The 25,656-nt window shown below is 41.6% G+C and overlaps 1 protein-coding gene across 1 annotated transcript in view; it reads right to left on the bottom strand.

The window, feature by feature from the left end:
• The window catches only part of ROR2 (receptor tyrosine kinase like orphan receptor 2), a 158,302-nt gene extending 134,590 nt beyond the window's left edge, over nt 1-23,712 (bottom strand). The window contains exon 1 of the mRNA XM_050912922.1: nt 23,619-23,712. Within this exon, the coding sequence (XP_050768879.1) occupies nt 23,619-23,712 (94 nt within the window). The remainder of the gene's footprint in view (nt 1-23,618) is intronic.
• Nucleotides 23,713-25,656: the final 1,944 nt, after the last annotated feature.

Raw genomic sequence — 25,656 nt, 5'->3', positions numbered from 1 at the left:
ACCTACATTCTCTTTTTCCATTTCCAAGTGATGCTCAGGAAAAAAACAGACTTCGCTTAGACCTAATCTTAGAGAAACACTAATCCATTTCATTCCCTCATGACCATATCAGCACATGTGCTGTCTCATTAACCTCATCAACAACGTTCTAACCAAGAGATGATGGAGGAATCTCATGCTTCAAAAGCATCTAGCTCAGTATATGTACTACTCAAACCAAAATAATATTCAAGGAAACAGTAAAAGAAAAGTCTGACAAAATTCTGGTAGCTGAGCTTCCGGAAGGTAAGCAGTGCTAAATATTTTCCTCTGAGGCTTTCTTTAGAAGATAAGATACTGAGCTGTCACATCTACACCTAGACACTCCCATGTTCCCAAAACTTCAACAACAAAAATAACAACTGATCAGTAACAATTAAAAGAAAAAAAAAAAAAATCAGTCTCCAGATCACAGGTGATCTCTCAGCAGAACAACCAATACAACTAGTTCAACCCAAGTAAAACTCAGCCTGAAAAAACAATCAGATGGTGTCACAGTAATCTGAGAATGCCAGGAAATGCCAGAGTTGTCAGGCCACCACCTTCTCAATAACATTTCCCCCAAATTAGAAACTGGATACACTAGGTCACTAGTTGGCAAAACTCCCAGCCTCAAATGATGGCCTGTCAAACAAGAGAGAAGGGCACTCTTCCATCTCCTGCACTGCTAACAGGAGGGCATGACAGTCTCTGGAGAGCCAAATCAGCACTTCGCCACAGAAAAGTGACAGGGACATACTTTTATTTTCTGTAGAGTACTGCATTCCCCAGCAAACCAATTTCTTCAGAAGTCATGAAATGAGTCTTCTCTTTAAAATGTTCCACGTTAAGGTAGCGGGTAACTTGATCTATTGCTATGTAATGTACTTCACTGAAATTATAAATTGCAACTGGGAGTTCATTAGGAGTGGAACAACCTGATTATCGAGGTGATAAAAACCCCACAGTAACTCTGTTGCTAAATATCTTCTAAGTGTTGACATCTTCATAATAATTGGGATAGGGGAAGGTGGTAGAAGCTGAAGCATTAATAAATGGTCAATAAAGCTTCTTCTAATAGGCTTTCATGGAACAAGAAAAACAGCTGTTTCTAAATCAGGTTACAATGTCAAGAATTCCTTTGCTCACTTACTTGCCTTTCCTTCCCAGCCTTGAAGATGGCCCACTGCTACAAGAGCTCCATCTACACATACCATGATAAACATAGTGCCACAGTCAAACGGGGACATCCTATATGTCTTTATTTTAACCAGTCCTTTATTTTAGCCAGATCCTAAAATGTTTATGTGGCAACATAAATGCCCCAACCCCTGTAAGGAAGCTGATTCACAGGAGGGAGATGTGATCTCTCCTCTGCCTCATGGCGAATGAAAGTTCTGCAGAACACCTTGTGGCTGTGAGCACCCTACGTCTCCAGAGCACAGAACTTGATGTACATCTAAATTTCTTCCCTGCCCCAGAGCAGGGAAGTATCTTTCCAAAAGGAAACAAAGTATGTAGGACCAGTGCATACCCAGTCTCACCCTGACATGGAATCAAAACACCCTGGGATACACACTGGGAGACCAGAATGACCAGGCACATCCTGAAATGCATCTGTCTGCAACGTACAACAGGTCACCATCAAAGACATCAATGCAAAAGAAAAAGGCATCAAAGTAGTTGACACTGCTGAAAATTCAGATAACCTTAACTAGGCTACGGTCCATTTTTACTTATGGAAACTGGAATGTCAAATTTAACTTAAGGTGAGGCTATAAAGCCTTTTGGAACAGAGATTCTCCTGAAATGCCATTTTACAGAGGCACAGTGTGCCAGTATACATCAACTTAAACATTTACTAGACACTTGAGAGAAACAAAACACTAATATAAGTAGGGGAAAAGAATCTCTTAGATTCTCTACAAAGGTCGCATATATGGAATAAAAGTCAATCAAACCATTGTTCTGAAAAGCAGAAGTATAAAAAACACCAGAAGAAAAAAAGAGAGAAAAGACCAAGATCCTAACTCACTTCTCAAAATGAAACAAAACAAACCAACATCAAAACCAAAACCACCCCGCTCCTATTCTTAAAGAAGGACTGGTTGTTGAAATCTATCAGGACAAATAAACTTGAAAACCTCTTTTTGGAAAGATTTACTAGGAATTTTTTCCCAACCAAGCTGAAATTATCATCCTCAGTACAACAGAAAATGGTAGGAAATAATGTGTAGTACAAACAGCATTTTAAAAATTCCATTAGCTATGTAGGGGTTTTTTTGCTTTTGGATAAAAGCATGGTAGCTACTAGAGACTGCACATAAAACAGAATTCATAAAATTACAGGACAGATTTATGTGAAAGCATGCATGGTTCTTTTTAGTATTACTAACATGCCAAAACCTCATGATTTATACAAAAAGTAAAATAAAATACTTACTTATTCAAATAGCAAAATAATTTGTACTACGTCCCAGTGAAATTTACAGGAATGGCACATGCTCAGGTGTAGTTTTTGGCATCTATAGATCTGTGTTTTGGGATAAACTAACTTCACTGAAGCAGAACGGGAAGCCAAGCCTTTATCTTGCACAAGCTGATTGAGGAGACAGGAGCACTAGTCTGGCAAACTTAAAAGCTGGCTTTTGATGAGGGAAACCAGGCTGCTGGAGGAGGGGGAGGGGAGGAAAGTAGATGGGACTACATCAAAATGTCACCAGACTGACCAATTCTGCTAGGCAAAACGGAGACTGTACATATACATTGACTTTCTGCCTTAAGATCACCTATCTGTCATCACAGGGACAGCACTGGGTCAAGGAAATACATCTTCCTATCTAAATCTGAAACATGTACAGCACCAAGAATTGTTATCAGGGAAGAAAATATTAAGCTACACTTGAGAATTCAGCTCATGAATATCAGCATATCCAACGAGGGGGTGGGGGGTGTCTTACTGCAAAACAGCCAGCTCCTCCTCCGAGAGGAGAGGAGCAAGGCTTGCAAGTACAAAGTAAAAGTTCGTGTTACGGTGTTGAAACACAGACCTGAAGATGAGGTACGGGGGTGCCCAGAAGGCATCCGCTAGGATGACCAGGCCGACAGGTTGGGGAAGTCCTTGCAGCAGCTGGAGCCAGTGCTTCACAGGCCACCTGGACCCACTACAGCTCACTTCCCTCGCCAGGGGAATTAGCCACCCATGCAGGCACGGACCAAGCAGGCACGGTCAGTCATGGGGCTGTGTGCATCACCCACACCCTGCACCACACGGGAGCCAGACACCACCATCACCTTTTCGAGGAAGGGTACAATTTGGACTGAAGGTGTTGAGGAATTACTGCGTGGACAGCAAGCCAAACCCAGCCAAAACTGGGATGGACACCTTCAGCTCTCCCTTCCCTCTTCGCATGACAGCTTGCTGGTGTCGGTGCAGGGCCACCTACCACCACAGTAGGTGCAGTTCACCTGCTGCTTCCCCAGCAGCTACTCCTGGACAACACCCACAGCGTGAAGCAGAACAAAATAATCTCCAAACTTACTTCTTCAACCCTTCCGGTTTACATAACAGACATAAGTCCAGCAAAAACTAGGCATAAGTGAGAAATAACCTGAACACCAGCTGAAGCAACATATTTAAAACATAGAGAAAGACTAAAGGATAAGCATCCAGGTTATGCAGACAAATGATCCTCCAAAGTTTAAAGCAAAGTTGTCAAGAATTTGTGCCTTCACACAACATGAACAAACTTTTCACCCAGTATTTTCCAAACTTCATGACAAACAGAGCTAAACTCAAGCAGCATCACTCTAGGTTATCATTACTAAATCAAGTATGAATAAGGCCAGTTAATAGACCACGAGCTTCATCGCAGCACTTAGCTTCCATCTCAGCAAAGGCTGAGCAATTTTGGATTTCTAAAACATCTCTTGCCACTCTCCAATAATTGAATGTGTTGTGGAGGCCAGGAGAGAAACACAGAGCACCATCCAACAGACCTCAGAGCCATGAAATAATTTTACTTTTGAAATGTGCTTAAATAATATTTCAGTGTGAAGAAACAGACATCTTCACTGTGCACTACATTCCTGCCATTCCAACCTGTCCACAGGTTCCTGTTCATGTTCTTTTTCCTCTGCATACAGAAAGCCTTCTTTCTCGAAAGACACATTGCACAGGGAAATTTCAGAGCTCGCTACGTTTTCAGATTACATGCTTGAAAGGTTAAATTATTGAAAAAATACTATCCTTTAAGGAAGAAAAAAAAGAGCAGGAGAGAGACATAGACCAGATGGTGTGGGAGGCAAATCAAAACAGCACAAGGGTTATTAAATTGCATCCACTTGGAACTATTAACTGGCCAAGAATCAGCAAGACGGGTTTCCAAGTGAGTCTGAATATTCAGGGCTAAAATCCTGGGCCTAAAACTAGCTGCAAAATCAGTATCAAAAGAGTGGCGCTGTAAATATACCAGGAAAAAAAAAAAAGATAATTTATTTAGTGTTTAATTTATATGCTTGCCACAGTTACAACAGTATATTGGAACTGAGCCATCTTTCTGATGGAAGAATATAAATGCTGACTTCTATGCAGAGTAGACTCCTCTACTAAAAACATTCTTCTTGTACACGGTGTGTCACAATGAGAGAAAAAGCCATAAAGAATACTTAAAAGTTTCAAAAGCATACATTTTTTCCAATGAAAGCTGCAGATACTCTGTAATTCTGAAAATGGAATCACTTAAATTTAAGAAGCAATTTTAAACATCCAAGTTAGAAAATTTTGGCCAAACTGCACAGCACACAGGCACACAGTTTTCCAAATTTGCAAAATGCAACACAAATTACAACAGCTCATATTTACTGGAATGCAAGGAACTAGTTTTTCCCTTTTGTTCTTACATTCTGAACTGCACGAATATTGTTAGCCCTGAATTATTAATATTGTTAACCCTGCTCTGAGCGGGGCCTGGACCCCATGAGGAACTGAGGTCCCTTCCAACCCTAATTATCCCAGATGGCGCTTATTTCCAGTTCGTTTGTCTGTTCAGTGTCTAGCCTAACTAATGCTCTATTGTTTCATCTTTTTGTCATTCCTTTCACTCTTAGATTTGGTCATCAGTTCATCCCGCAACTGAACATCTGCCTCTTCAGGTTGACCGCCGCTGTAAATCCAGCCCGTCAAGAATAACCCCACACGTGAACATTGGCTGGGCTCTGCACTTCAGTGCTCCAGCGCTCTCAGAAAGACTTCCCTCAGTAAAAATGCAGAGATAAACCTGAACATAAACAAACTGCTGCAAATTAAAGCAGACTGAAGACAGAAATTTCCTGTGATACTTGCTCCAGTAAGATAAAGGCAAAACCAAGATTGAGCTTTAAATTTTGTCTCCGCAAGCCTCGTACTGATGAGTGAACACGAGAGCAAGAGGTATAGAGCAATACACTACTAAACTAAGCCAGAAAAATAGCCATTTAGGCAAATGAAAACTATCAAACTTCAGAGCCATTCTACACATATGAAAATCTACACATTCATGAGCATATCCACCAGGATAGCACAAATTAGAGGCACAACTCCAAATTTTTAAATTAACTTCCATTTTAACCAGTTTGCCTTTAGTGTCAAAAAGAATCTCGGTCCTGTTAGCAATCTAAAATACCCCACCTTTCTGACTTACACTTAGGAAAAAACAAAGCAAATAATGAATGGTTATAAACTTAAATCAAGTAATCCAAACAATAGCATTCAGGCATATCTTAACTAAATGTTAATAGAAAGACAAAAACCAGGTATTTTGAAATCCAATAATACGCAATTGCAAAGACATACAAAAGTCCAAGATTAAATCAGTTCCTGTATCTTGATCAGTGGCCAGAGGAATGTTGTTATTAACAACACCTATATTGCTTCAAGGGGAGGCCAGTTTTCTTGAACACAGACTTTCTAATCTAAAGCATCTTCAGGAACCAGAAACATCATCTATCAAGTCTAAGAGACCCTCAATTTAATCTTTGCTTGAACGTTTATTAACATCCTCAGTGTGACTTCATTGACTGTAATAGAATCATCCCAACTTACAACAGCTGAAGACAGGCATTACACTTTTTGTAGTATTACCCTGTAGCCAGCATCAGCCTCTACGTTCTGCAATCATATGAACAGAATAAAGGATGACAGGAAAAAAAGAACTGCAGACAAGATGCTCTGGTAATGTATAGCACTCCTCCTGTAGTCAGCAGTATACAAAATCCCACTTGAAGAAAAGGAACTGTTCTGCCACTTCCCTTAAAGAAATGCATGTTTCTTGGTATGCACTTCCTCCTGTAAATTAAGAAAAAAATTACACGCACTTACTGTGAGCAAGCTCTTTCTTCAAAGCAAGCCAATATCTTCACAGCCACCCTACACATCTATGAAAGCTACTTCTCTAAACTCCTGGTGCAGGTGCTGCTTCCTTTCAAGAGCAGCAGGATGAGTGCCTGGATGACATTTTAGCTTTCTGGTCCCAACAAAGCTCTCCACTGCTCAGTCTCCTCTTTCAGACCAAATCCCTGCTCCTATGCCCATAAAAATTTCAACTTCTTCCCAAGCCTGAAAGTCTGTCCTCCGCAGGAGGACTTTAAAAGCTTGCTATTTACTGAGTGAATGATGGCATACGGAAATAATGACTAATGGGAATCAAGTAGGTCAAGTACTTTAACTTCATCTTTGTGAGGATGGAAGCTGGAATTGCCATTTAAAAAAAAAAAAAAAAAAAAAAAGCCTTGCCAAATTTGCTTCTTTCTATTCCCCAAATTATTTCAAGCAACTATCTCAGGAACTTTCTAATCACTAGATATATCAATTTGAAAAATAGTAATTTTCTCCAAACGTATACTACAACTGTAAGTTACAATGGTTCCATGATTCAATTATTCTCCAACTGTACATGTACATTTTCCTATTTTCTAATAAATCTTTTTTAACAAGAGAAGATCTTAGACTCAGTCATTTTAGAGCAATTGTTAAGTTTCCTACAGTTATGACATGCCTATTTTTCTCCTATGCTTTCTGTTTTAACCTGCAAACAGACTTTTATATGTCTCTTTACAATTCTGGTTTGTATTAACTTGTTCATGACACTGCTCTAGAAATGCTGTAAGTTTTTGCCATTTATGCTGTGTTGTCCATCTCCTTTTTTCAAGCAGTAATCATTAAGAATGAACCATGGCAGTAGGCCAAAGCTACTTAAATGCAGTAGGGTACATATATGCCAAGATATTTAAATGCAGTAAGAAGAGCTTAAATTTCATACTTCCTTGGGTAAAAATGTAAGCAAGCTAGTTGCTTTACTTCTACTTGAATCCAAATCCACAATAGGAATTTCTGATACAGGGTTTTTATTTTAGCATTTAGATCTGTTATTTTTTCTTCTTAGAATTTTACCAAGTGCTCCATTAAACATCATATTATGTATATGCACAATCATGCCTGGTGCCACATGTTCATGGACACACTATACAGAAACTCTTGCTCACACAAAAACCTCTCTGCTCTCAGCATACTTCACATACCTTCCTTCTGCCTCGGTTTCCTCATTTATAAGATTTACAAGACCATCTCACTTTCTCGTGCAATTTGGAAATTAATTACCATTTATAAAGGTCTTTCACTTTGCAATAGGAGTTTCCGGAGGTGTTACTGACTCCACAAAACAAGATATCACTAACACCTATAACTGTGTCAGTGAATTGCAACTCCCTCCTCTGTGTTAGATGTTGAATGCTAATGGTTGCAGAAATAACACAGAAATTCATATCTGGCACGTGAAATGCTTTTCAGTTCCAATTTTATAAAGTTGTACTATAATCATGTAGGTCTCACTTTTTTTTTTTATACATTTTCTATTCAGGTAAAAAAATTATTGTATGTTCACTGAGAGAATCTGGTTTCTTACAAAGTTAAAAACTCATTATTACCTTCATCAAAGAGGTACAAATGCTCACTTAATTAATAAACTTTCACTGTCTGTCTTATACAAGAGGTAGAGATTGCCTCCAGAACAGCACTGCTCCTCATGTGATTCAGAATGCCATTACATGAGAGACAGATTAATGTCTGTCCCCACTTATCCCAATCTTACACAGCATTGCTTTATTAATTGCTAGAGTCCTATAGAGACAGAGGCCTCTAATTTGTCATACAATCTGTATGTGCGCATGAACTTTGCAAGCCACTGGCAAAACTGTTTTATTTGTGGCACCAATTATGAGAGACACATTTAGGAGAGTGTTAACCATGTAAGATAACTGGTTTACAAGCAGAATAAAATGCAAAATGTGTTTATGAAACCAGGTCTTTCAAAGTTCACAGCAGATGGCTGTTGGTAAATGCCAGATCAGTCTATAGACTTTTTACAAAAATAGTTTTGTAGGGTCTTAGTTCTGAGTAACTCACGGTTCATGTACCTCCTTCTCTGTCCAGTCTCGTGGAGACACAGGCAAGCTTGGCTTTAGATCATCAGGGTTCACTCATATTGTTTGCCAGATCAATAAAACTGTACAGTGAACTAGAAATCATCTTAATGCAAAAACACACATTAGTGTCAGGAAAACAAATCTTCCTGAAGATTTATTTTCAGTCAGAGCTATAATCATACAAGTGAAAATATAAAATAAGAATGGAGACCAAAGCAACCATTCTACACTACACAAAGGTCTGCCTGCCCTGACCAAGACAGAAATAGGGAGTCCACAGAAATGGCTGTTCAGGTAACTGAAGTTCAAGTAGAATGAAGCCTCTGAGAATCCAATAAAATTATTTCTGCGGAGCTGAGCTGGCACTCTAGAGCTAATTAAACAGGGCCAATGAATTAGTGACATAGCTCACTAATTACTTATCATGTAAGTGCTAGTCTATTATTTATCGCAAAATTCAATACATCACAAAACATGCCTGATAAAGTCTGCTGATACACAACTGGGGAGAGAAAGAGCTCACTTACAATTTTTTTAGTACATGTGAGAAAGACACAGACAAACTACTGCTCGTTCATGATGCAACTGAAATCCCAAACAATGTTGTTTTCAAAACTTTTGATGGTGAAGCAGTGGTTCATACAAAATTCCTTTAAAAATAACTGCATTTGCATTGCATGTCTGGGGAACACCTAGAACATGAAGACTTCCACTGCTTGGGTCTTAACTACTATGGCTGTAATCTTGTTAAACACCAGTAAAAACTATGCAAAAATGAGGGAAACATCTGCTGATAACATTGTTGTTACATGACAGACAACATACTCCCATGCGAATATCACAAATGCCAGCTTCAAATAGTTACAAAGATTTAGCACAATATTTGATAAGTCAGTCAAATGAGTCTTGAGTACTGAAAAAACGAGCTCAGGAATAGGTTCTTAGTTTTCAGCTATATTTTACAGTCTGCACATAGAATAAAAGTATGAATTTAACTTGGTTTCTAAATCCAGACTTTTCCTCCCTTGGATAGCTACTTGCAATATTCATCTATTATTTGATACGTTTTTCTTATAGTAGAGGTCAAATTACGTAAGTTTTGAGCAGTTCCAGATACTCTACTTATTTAGGGGGTTACTAAAAGATTAAAATTGTTGTGTTTAACTTCGACATATAATTTGAAGCTGAACTACTTTATTTGCTAGTTAAATAGCATTTTGCCCCACTCTAGAGACTAAATTCACCACAGAGCAGAGAATTCTTACCACTTCATAAATATCTTGTTAACAGCTAAACTATGACCTAGGTAAGACACTTCATCACAAAACAGAACATTAAATCAACTGAACTCGGTTTTTTTAAAGCAGCAAAACAAACTGTAGCCTTTTCAGAAAGGAGGGGAACCCTGATGGTGGAGAGAATGATGACTAATAGTATAAATGAAAGTATTGGCTTTTTTCTCTTGGGACTCAGGAAGGATCCTTTCCAAATTATGGTTTTAAATTAAAGACATTTGGAGGTCTCAAGTCTTGGTCCCTTTTGGACATTCATCCAAATCCCTAAACCACCACATATTTTAGAAAAACTTGGCAGTCTCTGCACAGAAAAGCCCAGGACTGACCTGACTGACTCAGAATTACCAAAGAGAGTGGTTTCATCAGTTCAAAGGAGAAAAAAAAAGAAAAAAAGGAAAAAGAAAAAAAAAAACACACACTAGCAAAAACAGCACAGAGAAAAAAACAAATAAACCCCACAAAGGGGTTGCATACATCAGACATGCGCAAAGATAAAGGAGGTCATAATTTTCAGTATTTCATAACTATGGTTTTGACCTGAAGGAAAAAAGCATCTGTATTTTCCTAAATAAGCAGAGTCCACTATTGCTTCTACACTATTATGGCTCTCAAAGTGACAGGACCTGCAGATGGTAAAACTGGCAATGACTTCCTTCATGTCTCTATCCCCTTTGAGTGTTTCAAATTGGGCAAGGTATTTGAAATATCCAGCCATTGCCGCAGTCACAACTTCATCTCTCTTCTTTTTCTTCAGTAAAACTTGCTATACAGCCCATGGTGAAATACATGGCCATTGCCTACATTATACATCTACATATAGAAAAAAGTAACCACAGTGTAAGGCAGGACTTGCCCAAGCACAGTGTGGTGCTATGTTCAGTACCCGTAGCACCAGCCACATTGGCACAGCAGTAGTAGAAGTTTCTAATTCTCTGCCAGTCTGCGCTCATGAGCACGTTTAACCTCCCCTACACTTGCTGTCACATATTCTCACAACGCTAACCCCATTTCCACACCCCACAGACATTTATTTTCCTCGTAAATTGGATCACAGTCCAGCTCCTCTGCTCAGATAAGCCCATCCACCGCAGCCCGCTCCCACCTCGTCGGAGCTGTGCTCCCCATCTCACCCTTTCCTGGCTTTACTCTTCCATCCCATACAAAAAAAGTACAGATGCTGATACCAGAATTTTCTCAGGCAACATCAGTTATGAAGGAGCATGCTAATGGCTCAGTTAGTCACAGAAAACCATCTGTTTGGAGGCATTTTTCCTACCTGCCGTTCAGGCATTTTTTTTCCAGACAGCTAGAAACAGCCACTGTGGATCACTTTGAAGTACTTCCTACCATTGGTAGGCAACCACAGCATATCTGTGAATTCCTAAGATCTAAAGTGCTAGGTAATGGGCAAAGAATTAGTCAGAAAGAGGGGGGGGGGAAGAAAAGAAAAAAAACCAAATGTCAGAATGAAATATGCTGTAGGGAAAAAAATAAAATCATAGGAAGAGAAAATACTTTTCTCTTGAAGGAAGAGAACAGGATGATGGGAGTTACAGGAACTGAGGACAACCCTGTAGAGACAATGACAAGTGCATATATTTATTCTTACATTATTTATATAATTCTAAGCCCGTAACTTATTTCAGATTAATATTAATGCTTAAAATTGAAATTATATCATATGCTCCCAAATGTACAGTAGTCTTAGTTAATTGCCTTCGTCTTGCAACATGCAACTACTCACAAAATACGGGATTTTAAAGAGCAAAAGAAGCAGGAATACATTAACCAGTATGAGATTAAAGGATACAATTTTAATCCATTAAACTGATGCAGACATGATATTAAGAGAGAAAGAGAAACCCATTTGCAAAAAGTTTTCCATGAACTTTGTCTGAACTCAGGGGAAAAAAAAAACCTGAATCTTTGAAAATAGTCAGGTCTGAATTCTGCCTTTCAAATTGATGAATCTCATTCTCTGATACAGTATGACAACATATCTTACCAGAGTTACAGAAAGTTAAGTTACAGAAAGGCAAGTTAAGAAGAAACCACAGAAGCAGAGACTTAGACATGTCACAAGAGTTTCTGCTAAGGGAAGTTTAGCCCCCAAGGACCATAATATGACAGCTCCTATCCTGCACTGAATGACAGCATGAAGCTGAGGCACCAGCGGGAAATGAAGGTGATAATTAGTCTGGGGGGAACTGTCCCACATGACATTCTCATGGGTGAAATATGAAAAAATTATATAGAGGCAAATGCTAACTCATTGGAAAACCATAATGAGAGTTAAGTCTCAGTGGTTAACTGATACAATGGAGCTTCACAAGTTTCAGTGCTATGGATACCTCCCTTACTGAACTCCACAGGCAACGCCAAGGTGTTAGGTGTTGCCAATATTCTGATCTTGGCAAATAAAATAAAATGTCAGCAAAAAATGGTATGGAGCAGGTGGGAATAAAGACGCACAACTGAGCGAAGACAGGCAGAAGGTTTTGTGCTTAAACCATTGCACTGGTACCAAACAGGGACTTGGCAACAATACTGTGTGAAAGATCTGGAGTAGATCAGAACTTGAGCAATGCCATCCTGCCACAAAACAGTCAGACATCACTCTGGGAAATAAAAACTACGTCATCTGGTAAATATAGGAAATAATCCTGTTCCTTTAGCCAGTGCTAGTGCAGCCTGAGCTGGAATACACCGGTTTTGGTTAGTGCACTTCAAGAAAGATGTTTTGGAGCAAGTCCAGTGGGGAGGAATGAGTACGACCATGAGATTCAGAAACACGATGTAAGAGGAAAGGCTGAGAAAACAGGAGGGGTAGGGGGTGTCCAAGGAGAGACGTCTACAAGGAAACAAGATAAATTTTGAAAAGTGTTTCAAAGTTTGAGGAACTGTTTCAGAAGTCAGAAAAAAAATGAAGTACAACTACAAGGGGTAGAGGAATAAACTGTAAGAGGAAGTAAAGCACTTAAATTACAACCAAGTGTAAGTAAGCACTAAGCCTGCACGCCTGCCTGTGGAAGTCACTGAACTTCTGTTCCTGTCACCTCTTGAGAAGAGGTTATGCCAGCTACAGGTGATTCTGCCTTGAAGAACAGATTATCTGACCTCTCAAGGTCCTTTCCGATCCTTTTTTTCCCCAGTCATACTGTGGTTACAGAAATCTTGAGCTTCCTAGAAAATATAACAGACATAAAGACACTTGAATTTCCACAGAGCCTAACACCACAGTACCGAGGTTTGATTTTTCTCTGTTTATTTCTAGAAACAATAAATCACGTGCCAATGGCCAGCACAAACAAAGATGACATTTCAAGTATTTCACTGATCACTAAAGACTTGTCTGCAGGAAGAAGTTACTACATCTAGTTTACTCTGTGGCTTCACACTGAACTAGTGTGAAATAATAACTACCTCTGCAGACACAGTAAGTGTTCAGTAAATGTGAGGTAACATTTTCCACTTTTTGTAATTTTGAAAATGCGCTGTAAATCGATGCTTTTGCTTTTTGCAGTCCTTTCCTGTGTAAACACATCCTCCCCAAGTTCCAGAATCAAAACTACTCCTAGCTTTAAATTTGGCCTTTGGATTACAAACCAGGATAACTTCTGAAATCTGCCTTTCCTAACTCTACGTGCCCGTGTCTTTGACTGGCATGATCCTCTTCAAAGCATTTTCTACACTTGATATGTTCTTAAATAACACATTGACAAAAATCTGCATATTTTTCTCAAGAGCAACATTATCCAAAAGCTCTCTAGACATAAAATTTGAAAGAACTGTGGGTTTGGGTTTTTTTCTCGTTCGTTTAAAAACCACAGTATCATGAACTTTGTAACAGATTCTCTGTTACCTCTGTTAGGGAGCAGATTTCTGAATCCTATTTCTACATTGACACAGAGACAACAAGATAAATGTGAGATCAGCTTTAGAAAAACGTTGAATTACTAGCTACAATTTCAGATATTAATATCCAAATTCACTGAGTTTGCAAAACCAAGCCTAAAGAACAGACTCACCCTCTCAAGATATTTATTAACTACTGCTTCTGGTCTGGCTGGAAATACTTTAAAAAAAAAAATCAATTTGTTGCATTAAATTGCTTCCAGGCAGAGCTAGGAAGCACAGTTATTTTTAAAATTAAAACAACAGCAGATATATTTTCCTCATGTAGGTTTGGTTCAGATCCTGTTCAAGCTTGTAATTTTATCTACGTAATACCACTTTCCCCTTTGTAAGGGATTCTGGTCTATCATGAAAGGAGTCATCATTAACCACCACTATAACTACAATTTTTTTAATAATTTTTAATGTTTAAGCTCACCCTTCAGCTATTGAGTTCCTAGGGTACCACAAGCGATTTTTATTTCCCATTCCTCAGTAAAGGAATTTCTTATATGAACATAATTCTCTGGCTTCTCTCTCACAGACTCTTCCCCTTTTTTTCTTTTCAACTTTATGAAGAAAAATGTTTCATGTCTGTTCTAAAGAAGCATGATTTGTATTTCTCAACAGAAAGTTGTAAGATTTACAGAAGTAATTATAGCTTGATGCTACAAGATCCTTGTTCTTTTCAACTTAGAATATTCAAATATTCAAATAGCACACTGAAAGCTTTGATAGATCTTTAGAACCTTTGCAAAACTCTCCTTTTGTCCATTTCATTGTTTATTATACAAAAAAATCTCCCTTGTTTTATTAACACATTTAATTTCAAAAGATCATTCATTTTTACCGAGTACAATGCAATACAAAACTCACTGGAATCCTAAAATTCAGCTTAAGCAACAACTGGTGGAGATTCAACTGCTCAAACACAAAGAGAAATGACAAAGAGTATTTGTGGTGAGAATAACTACCTGACAACTAATTGAACACTTGTTTGCAGACTAGACTTTCAAGGCAGGTGAGATTTTTCTTATTTAAACTGCACACGTTCGGCTCAGCTCTGCAGAATCCAAATCTTACACAGCCATCAGTTACGATATTGTGAAAGTGTCTCTAAAATTTCTAGCCCACACAATTATGTTAATATTTCTGCATATCACATTTTCTATCTCCAAGAGTATAGTCCCATGGCAATTTGAGCTACTCTGTGCTAGGGCTGCCATGCGCTCCCCCTCCCAGCCCTCCAGCCACTCAGTCTGGCCTCTTGCCAGTGCCAGCACTGGTGCTCCTGGGGACAGGAGGGTAAGCCAATTCAGGCAGCCTAGCCAGCACTGGGTTGGATTTTGCAGGGTTAGTTTTTGTCCAGTCAGGTCTCCGATATACAGTTTGGGTAGATTTGCATTACTTGGCAATTACACCTCAGGGTAGGCGCACCTCAAGGCAACTTTTTATAAGGAAAAATGCTTCTCCAATTTATCAGCAAAATGTGAAAACCAACACATACTTAGAATCAGAACAGAATTGTTACTGCCTGAAACAAAAGAGTACACGATATTATATTTGGGTTATCTATCTAAAATCTGCTGGCATAGCCTTCATTTGCCTTTTTATGCTTTTGGTTTTTTAAGAAAAGATAAAGTTTACAATATACAGAAACATTGCTGCCACACTATTAGCTCTAGTATTGTTGGTTTTTTTCTATAACAGAATTCTGCCACGTCACTTTTCTAAACCAGAAACAACCACAGTAAAGCCATTTGTTAACTTATCTCCCCAAATATGTACTCCCTCATTTTAAACACTATGAAATCTTGGCATTCTCTTTACATTGTGTAACTTCTTGCTAAAACTTTACTATGATCAAGTATGCAGAAAATTTTATACATTGTTGGGGCCTCTTAAGGTTTCAAGCAGTTTTGTTTATTATTGGTTCATACAAGAGATTCACAGAACCTATTCTAAAGTAACTCAGCTGTTATAGTCCTGGGCTGTCAAGTAATACCATTCTTTTTTTTTTTTTCCCCTCATTTTCTGATCTTGCTATATTCAGCAAAACTTCTGATACACTCATAACAGTAATATCTCATGCAAATCCAGACAAATCTGAGGAATGTTTCTAGAACTATCCTTCTTAGCATTTTCCATTCAGAGATGTCTTATTCTTCTAGTATCAGACCTTCGTTTGTTCTACATCCAAAAGAACAAACCAGTGAGGTCCCACAACACCTTCATCTGATCTAAGGTGGCACTGCTGTGACTCGGACCTCCTGTCCCTCAGTGTGCAGCCCCTTCTGCCAGCACTGGTAATCCCACAGACAACTAGTTTTATTGTAGCGCTCTCACATGGGCTTACTGCACCAGTAACAGTTTATTATTTCTTTATATACCTGTACCTTACTGGAAATCCAGGCATTGACCAGGGTTAGTCAATGATGTATTAAACTGTATTAAACAGCTTGCAATACGAGACAAATTTAAAACAGAGTACACAGAGAAACAGACAATAGTGACCAGCATGATAGCACACAATTAGCCTAACCTTTAAATGAGGGATTTCTAGAGACATCACGACGACGAAAGATAACGATTAGTTTTGCAGGTATTTATAGGAAGCTCCTATGATGCATGAAGGAAGAAGCTACAGAAGTGTGTGACAGAGACCGACTCTGTGAGCTAAATGGAGATTCATTAATTCTGCTGTTGGAAGATGCCACTACTGCTACTATTCCCATCCTGCTCCCACCTGCTCAGCAAAACCCTCTTGCCAAAGGCTACCAGCTCTAAGTGAGCTAGTGAAATAGGTGACCTCCCTACTAAACCCCAGCTTGGTAACAGCACTGCAGAAGTTACAGCCTCCTCTGGCCTATTGGCAGAGCTGCTCATATGAGAGACCTCTGATCCATCGAACTCAAAATCAACTGGGTTAGCTTAGACCAAGTGAACTGCAGAATTTTGCTGATGTTGCCTGAAACAGGTTGCTGAATGTCCACCCACTTCTCTGACAGGAAAGTTGGAAGGTGGTAACATCCTGCAGGAAGGAAATGATGGAGAGCTGGGGAGGGGGAAGGAGGTAACTTCTTTTAACAGTACTTTTAGATACGGATGATGCCCGGCCATGTGCACAAAAAAAAGTACAACAGTTACAGCTTGTTAAGGGCCTTAGAAGTGAAAGATTAATGTCTTACAATTAGAAATGTACATAAGGAGTAATTTGAAGATCTTGTTGTGAAACACAGCTAAAATGCCTGAGCTGTGCTCTGAGTTAACCTGCTCCTAAGATTTTTCTGTGCTGGTTATCTCTGCCCCTGAACTTTGTTCTTCAAAAAAATCTTTTGTGTCTCCTTTGGATGCAAGTTAGAGGTATGAGATCTATCTATTCTGTTGTAGACAGGCAGGAAAGAAATCTCCTCTGCTTGTGCAGAAGGTGCCAGTCTCATTAGTTTGCATTGGGTAGAGTTTGTGATTCCTCTTTTAGACTTACATACAATGAACACATTTTTGTTTACAGTTCATACAATATAGAAGAGAGTGTTTCTGACTAGTAGAAATCAAATTTATTATTTACAACCATAGTTTTTACACTTTTTTTCCCCCTAAAGAAACAGGGATAAAATTCTTCCTGTCTTTTGCCATGTTAACTGTCCTCTGTCTACTTTATAATTGAATATGTGACTGCATTATTACTTTGATAAGGAATTGGTCCACTGATAGTTTGATTTATGGTTCAACTAGACAGTTGTGTATGTTGTTTTGAAAAGTAAGACTTCACAATTTTAGGAGAACTCTAACAGAATTTATCCTCTCTTTATACAACCAGTCAACTCATTCTACTTATATACACAATACCACGGAAAAAATTATGTTAAGGCATTAAACTACCAAAAGCAAGGAAAATCATTTGTAGGAGCCACTTCATCTTGAAATAATACATACCAGATGAACTGTTAAATGAACAGCCTAGAGCAGTGCTGATGAAGACAAGGGGCAATAACCTGGAGTTACAGAATTAAATGTTTATGCTGCTCATATAAAAGGAAGTGTCCAAACAGAGCAATTAGAAGACACAAATCTAAGTTCAGTAGAGGTTTCATAGATACGGCAATATACACATGGGGATTTTTCGTTCAGGAAAGAATACTGAACGTGTGTTTGTTGTTTCTCTTTACAAGTTCACATCACCTGAAGTGGAAATATCAAATCTAAAACGTACTTAGACACATGTCTCCCATGTGAAACTGATGGAGAGCACAGTGACAAAATACCTATGGAGACCCAATCTAATTTCCTGATTGGACTACTCACACTTTAAAACTAGACACTGGCCAAACTGGGGTCCGGAACAGTTCCCCATTGATTTCACTTTGCTGTTCCTGCAAGTAGTACCCTCACAAAACATCCTCCTGTTGCTCCAGCAAAATCAATACAGTGGAAAAAAACCCATCTCATCTCTTTTTATCATGCTAATTCTCTGATCACCTGTGCCCACATAGTCTTTCACTCCTGCAGACTCCTTTTTCCCTATGATTCCTTTCCAGCAGAGTCAGCTTGCTGATTTAACTAAATAAACGAAGAGCTTCAGGTGCCCGTGAAACTGCACCCTCACAACCACACTACCTTTAGGGGGATGTCAGTCGGCTCTGCTCTGGACTCAGAGGAAAGAGGTACATAAGACCACGTTCATTCTTCAAATACCTTCTACTGAATCAGTAATATCGTGATATCCTTCCTCTTCCATCAGCTATTGTATACCACACTTCTTCACCATCACAGACAGGCATGCATTGGGACAGTTTATATAGCAAAACCAGAAAGCATCAATATAAATGAAGATTAATTCAATCAGCAGACAGCAGTATAGCCCCTTTGTTTCATGAAGCAGTGCACACTATCGATACATGTGCAAAACAGCTCATGCAGATACACACAAGCTAATTTTAAACCAGCTCAGAAGCATGGAACTGTCTATAGGATACCCACACTGCTTCTTCAACAGGCTTTGCAAACTGCTCAAGACCAGTGCTACCATCCTGTGAGCTAGCTAAGCCTAAGGCGGGTGGAATACATCTACTTACCCCCATGACAATAACAGTGTACCATTAGTGAAATGCATTTCTACTGTGATTTCTTGTTTCCACTGAAATTACAATGCAGATTTGTTTGTGTTCTTAAACGAAAGCTTTTGTCCACTGCCAGTTAAAAGACAAAGTCATACTCTGTAGCTAAGGGATCACCCTGACTTTTTGAAAAGCATCTTTTACTGCCACCAGAAAAGTCACACAGAGCCATCTTTAGTTTCAAAAAAAGTCACCGGCTGGCATCACTTGGAAAAGAAAGTGGAAATCCTTTCTCAAACTAGCTGAGGAGGACAAACAATGTAAAGAGAAAAAGGCTGGTTGTGAGTCAAGTCCGTGGAGAACATCAGAAAAACTATCTAGGAGGATGTTTGCAAATGAGTATTGGTACATGGCAAAGGCTTGGAAAAAGTAAATGCAAAAAGTTGGTAAGGGACATTTCACTTCAAACTACTTACACGTTTAGACAAAACCAAGAGGAAAGACAATCATTTAAGTTAAATTGTTGTTCATCCCGAACGGTTACTAGCAATGCTGCAGCAGTCTGCACCATGAGTAACAATTAAAAGCAGGATTAGCAAACAATGCATCTTCTTTCACTGCAGCAAAATCCTGTCGTTCCTTTTCTTTGAAGCTTTAACTACTTTGTAGTCACTGGATTAGAACACTTGAGGACTTGCATACTTTCCAGACGTGCTGAGCCTAATGACAACTTCCTTTACAAAGCAATAGCCTCACAATGAATAAACAAACTTAAATAGCAAGCCATCCTTTGCACAGAGAACATAGTGACAGATGCTATAAATTAGATGGAATACTGTAAGTAGCATTTCTTCCCTCTGAGCAACCGCACAACGCAACACGGAACATCTATAGAAAGATTTATGTATAAAAACCAAAAGAAGTTTGCTTAATATTTTTTCTTTGCCTGCAATGTTCAAAGTAATACAAAGAGGCTCTTTAAAATAAATTCTCTCAATCAAAATTATGATTAAAAACTTCAGATGCTGACTGCTTCTAGCCGACATTTTTATTGACTATAAAATGTGAATTTAAGACACTGAAGATAAGCCATGAAGAGGACTCTAGAAGTCTTCTATATAGAAGATTCTTGTAGTTTTCAAGCAAAACTCAGTATTTAGTACCATTCTTTCCTTTTACATTTCATTCTCATTGGCTAGTGGGCTAAGACAGTCAGTTTTCTAATTAGTGGTCAAATATATTTCCATGCCAATGACAGTTTGAAAGCTATTCACACCTTACACAAAGTGCAGTGACTTTAGAAAAAAGATCAGCTTTCCTGCAAACAACTGGAAGCTCACTAAACAGGATTAATTTGCCTCGTCTGTCAGCTGGTCCTTTTCTTCCTGCATCTTGCATTTCTATGCTGTTTACAGCAGAAAAGAGGTTAAGGAGAAAACTGCAATTCCATTACAAATACTTACCATAATCAAGACACTCAAGGGGAAAAAAACATTCAGTGGCAACCCTTGACCCAAGGATAAACTTCACCAAAAAAACTACTTAATGATTTAATTAATGCTAGAAAAGGTTTGATTAAAGTTTGACCTAAAAATAGTTAATGGAGTCAATGCCATTTATTAAAAGCTATGTGAAGACTTCTTGTATTCAAAACTGTATCGACTTTTACCAGGTGACCTATGTACAATTTCCAGAGCTGAATCTCATTTATTAAAGTCAGGAGGGAGCTATAGCTAAATCTCATGCAACTTTAAAGATTCAAGCATTTTACAACTTTTTGTAGTTAGGCATTTAAAGGCATTCAGAAGTAATCCGTACTTGTATTCATTTCTCCACTAACATTGTACTCTAAGAAATCAGGTTTTTGTCTTCATAAAATAAGGTAGAAGTTTGCAAACTTCAGGGCTTGCAAAATCATAGCACAGAGTTACTATTATGTTTTCACTCCCAGACATTCTGTTGACAGAATTTTTTTTTTAAACACAATGTTCTACATGCTTCGCAAGTCACGTGAGTATTAACTTCAGGTTGATTAAGCGTCCTTTCCTGTTTAATGGTAAGGGGGCAAAAGTCTATAAGCCGGGTACGTTGTGCATGACCAGTTTTCAGCAAACGACCAATCTAGTGTCTGTTGCCTCTCACTTGGTCATACTGTGAAGTGAACACTGAAAAGGCTGAAGTAACATTTTCGAAAATAAACGTTTAAATGAAATGTAGATTAACAAAGACTCTGTTTGCCATTAGGCAAATCTAATTAAACAGAAGAATACCGCTGAACAATAGAAGTACGCAAGTATTTATTGCTGCGATTATGGGCTCTCAACTACTGCGTTGCACATTCGGTGAAGAAAATGGAGTCTCAAACTTCACGCCTATCGAAGTATAGCGAATCCACACTTTCCACAGGTGGCTGAGACGATTATCACACGCCCGTTTACGGGGTAGCATAAAGAAAAAAAACCACAAAACAAACCCCAAATTCGCTTTTAATGGTAGTTTGTGACTTTATACTGCCTCCGAGAAGGCTGAAACGCTCTCACCAAATTTGAAATGTCTCCTGACGACATACGCAGGCAGAGAGGGCAGTACCGTTGCCCACAAAAGACGACGGAGATGCGTTGCCACGCTCGCAACCCGGGCGCTTTTTTGGCCCATTTCGCCCGGCGCCAGGCGCGCCCCCCGCCGCGCTGGGCCAGGCGGTGCCCGGGAGCCCGCATCCCCCCCGGGAAGCCGCGGGGAGGCTCTGGGAGGGCAGAAAGAGGATGGCAGTGGCAGATGCACAAGCGTCGGTGTTCACGGGCTGCAGGGGGTCCAAGGGAAGGAAGGAAGCAAGCTCCCGGGACACCCTGCACGCCCCCCTCCCGCTGCGTCCGAAACACAGATCCAGCTGCTCGGGAAAAAGGGAAGAAAGTGGGGGACGGGGACAGAAAGTCCGGCATCTCCTTTTACATCCCGCAGAGGACGACCGCCACCCTCCCTGCGGCCCCGGGAGGAGGCGCTGCCTTCGACTACAGGCCCCCCCCAGCCTCCTCCCCCCGCCCGGCCCGGCCGGCCGGGAGATCCCCGGAGCCCGGGACCCCGCAGGAGGGGCAGGCCGCGCAATTTGTTAGCGGGCCCCCCTTCAAAGGGAGCAATAAAGGCACTAGGAAAAATAAACGCGACGGGAACTGACCCCAAATCCGCGAGCTGTGACACGCTCGCCTCCTGCTCTCCCCCCGGAAAACCCCCAGACCTCTAGCTTTCTGCTGACCCTCTCCCTTCACGGTAATGCAACAAATGGCAAGACCTAGGACCCCGGAGCTGAATAACAGGAAACATAGGCATCTGTCACCTCCCGGGGAGCGGTAAATGCATTAGCGAAAGCAACAAAGGGAAGAAAAGCCCTTTCAAACGTGCAATTGATTAACAAGTCCCCTCTAATCTGCAGCATCACTGTTTTTCCTTAAAGACATCATCGGTCTCCTCCTGCACTTCGGTGCAATTAAGTTAAAGCCAGGAAAGGCGGGGGAGGAAGGCGCTGCTTGCCCGCCGAGATCCCGCACTGCCCGGTGGGGACAGCACGGGAAGGGTTACAAACCTGGCATGGAAATGGTGCCGCCCGTCATCTCCTTCCTCAGTCCTTGGGCAAAGCACCCCGGGAAGGAGTTTGTGAGCAAGGTTTATCTGCTGCAGAGGGGGCGAGGGCAATTTTCCAGAGAATCGTTTCACGAAAGATCAAAGAGCTGAATCCGGCAGCTCCTACCTTCCCGGTGCATTTCACATCCCAGGGAAAACATTAAACCTCCCCTTTTCTGCTCTGAAAGCGCCACACATCTTAGGCGTGCGGGGGGGGGACGGGGGGGGAGAGAAAGGGGGGAAAAAAAGTTTATGCAGCTTCTCTTACAGGAACTGTAACTCTTACACCATCGCGTCTCTCCAACCCCACACGCTCCCTAAGGTCCCTATAAATCACGGCGCTCGCCTCGGAGATGCCGGACAAACTGGCAACTGTTCAGCAGCCGCGCTGCCGCTGCCACGGCGCAAGGTCAGATGTTAATAAGGGCAGTTTATTCAGCCCTAAAAACAATCGCGGAGCTCGCTGAACCGAGTCCTCGTGTTTCCCGAGCCCAAAGGCTGACCTCCTCAGTCCCCGGGGGTCGGCCAGGTACACAGAGGAAATGGGACGCGCTAAAGCTCAAAAACACACAGAAAAAACACTCCCCGCCGAGCCTCCATCAGCTGCAAGCACGGCGGCTGCCCCCTCGCCCACTCAACTTTAATCCCTCCCTGCCCCCCTTCCTCCTGGTTCCCGCTGAGATTCTGGCAACACTCAACGGCCCAAATAATAACACATTATTATAACCACTCCGAGAGGAGGGCTGGAGGGCGGGCGGAGTGAAGGAGGAGGCTCCACTCATTGCTATCCACCCTCGGCAACAACAAAACCCCGAACTTTTCCTTTGTTTTCCATCCCCCCCCAGGTCGCCACCAACCAGCCTCGGTGCGCCGAACCGGCCGAGGAGAGGCACGAAGCGCCCGCCGGCCGAGCGGGGCAGGGGCGCCGGGATGCGCTCGGGGAAAAAGTTTTAGCGAGCCCTCTTCAGCGCAGCCACCGCTGCCCTCGTCTCCTGCCAACGCCCGCCCCCTCGTAAAAAACCGCAACATCAGGTTTCCATTTTGCCAAGAAGAAAAAAAAAAAAAAAAAAAAGAAAAAGAAAGAAAGGAGGGAAGAAAGAAAGAAAAAGTAACCAACATCAACTACCAACTGGGGATGCTGGCGGCTCCGCCGGTCCCAAATGGATACGCGCAACCCTCCTAGAAGCAGGCGCAGCTTTCCCTGCCTCCCCTCTCCCTGCACACCCCTGCCCGAAAAGCAGCAGCATCCTCCCCTCCAGCCGGGGGTCCCGCTCCTTACCTGCCGCGCGGAGGCGGAGGAGCGAGGCGGCCGCCAGCAGGGCCAGGAGGCGGCCCGCCGCCCCCCGCCGCCCCGCCGCCGCCGCGGGGACCATGCTGCCCGGCCGGCCGCCGCGGCCGAGAGCCCGCGGGGTAGCAGCGCCTGCGGGCGGAGCGGGGTCCGCTGCCGCTGCCGGTGCCGCGGGGGCTCGGCGCTGCCGCAACCTTCTCCTCGGCACCGCCGTCCCGGCCCTGCGCTCCCGCTAACGGACTGTCCCGGACTGGGGGCGGAGGAAGCCGCGCTCCTTTCCTTTCCTTTCCCCTCCCCTCCCCTCCTCCTCCTCCTCCTCCTCCTCCTCCTTCCCCAGCATCCCAACGTCACCCGGGACAAATCCGACACAAGGGAGGGGAGAGGCGCCGAGGGGCGGACAGGACAAGGACAGTCCCTGCGCTCCGGCACCCTCTGCCGGGGGCAACCCCCGCCTCCGGCCCCGGCGCGGGGGAGCCCGCACCCCGCTTTCCCTCCGCACAGGGGCAGGGGGGCGTCGACGACCCCCAGGAGCCAGCAGGGCTTGGGCCCCCTCTGAAGGGCGAGTCCTGCCCCCAGAGGCCTCGGGAGCCTCCAAGCTTCCTCAGCAAAATCCCCAATAAAACAAAAATAAGCGGGCGGGGGGCACATCGGCCAAAACCACTACTGCTTCTCCGCTGTGCCTCCTTCCTCCTCGCTGCACAATTGATGGCTTTTTGCACCCACACAGCATTAAGTGATTGAAAACGCTCCTGCCCCCAAAACGTCCAGGGACATCAGCCCCGCAGCACGTACTCCAAGAGGCAAGGACCAGCACGACAGGGATCTTCGTGTACGCGCTCTACCGGTTCTCTCTTGTTAGGGTGTCAAAAGTAAATTTTACTTTCTGTCTTTAACAGGCAGAAAATTCTTCTGCTCCCAGTAAAGCTTCAAAACATTTCAAAGTTATTTACTACCAGAAATAAGGGCATTCTGAGCACAATTTAAATATGCTTTTCAAAATCCTTTTTAGTTTGGGGGGTTTTTTGCAGTTCAAAGAAATCAGTACCCTAAGATAATGCAGAACTGTGAGCAGGCATCTGTTAACTATGTCATATAAACTCCAAGAACACAGTAACACCTGAATAGTTGCCATATTTTTTAAGTTATAATTTAACAGCAAATTTAATCAGATGTCTTCTCTATAAATACAACATATCCCTATTGTTTTCAACTTAATTTCTAAAGATTTGATGCTGAGTAGGGCTGAATACATACAAATTCTTCCCCGAATCAAGCTCTACATTCACAATTGTTTCAGTGAAATTCATTTTCCATTAAATTTACTTCTTATTGCAAACAAAGGCAAACGCTACAACATGTTCTTTTTTCCTGCTTTTGCACCCCGCTTCTTTCCTCTCAGGTCTCCAGTTCCATCTTGAAAATTCTTCTGGCACCTAAGGATGACAAAGGGAGGTCCTGATCCCTCTTTGGCAGGAATGTAGGACTGACTGAATTCAGTCCCTTGCCATCACAACAACACATTTTATAATCCCTTTCATAAACATATGAAACCTAATGTAAAAGCAGTGAGGAACTTTTTTATAAGCTCCACTTTTTGATTAAAGGCTGCTCCAGACCTTGCCTCTTTGATGGTTAGAAACCTACTCCTAATTGCCAGCCCATATGTATTCATGACCAGTTTATACTTCTTATCTCTTGTGCCACTATTATCCTTTCACATAAATAGCTTCCCACTTCTCCTCTCGATGGTATGAAATAACCAGAATCACACGTCAGCCTTTATTTTGTTACGCTAAAAAAGCCTAAACTTTTAAATTTCCTCTGAAATGATCAGTTCCACATTCACAGATCACCCTAATCCTTTTTCCTGCCACTCTGCCTACTGCCCCAACCCCCCGTATTTTTGGCAGTCGGATTTAATCTTTCTGAAGATGGGAGGCTCGAGCTCAGCATAGTATTGGAGATGCTTTCTCTACCAGAGCACTTCTAATTTCCTTTCTGTGTTGAAAAGACTAACTGATACGTCCTA

Source organism: Gymnogyps californianus, chromosome Z, assembly GCF_018139145.2.
Source record: "Gymnogyps californianus isolate 813 chromosome Z, ASM1813914v2, whole genome shotgun sequence".
Classification (NCBI taxonomy): Eukaryota; Metazoa; Chordata; class Aves; order Accipitriformes; family Cathartidae; genus Gymnogyps; species Gymnogyps californianus.
This window is presented reverse-complemented; position numbering and strand designations above follow the sequence as displayed.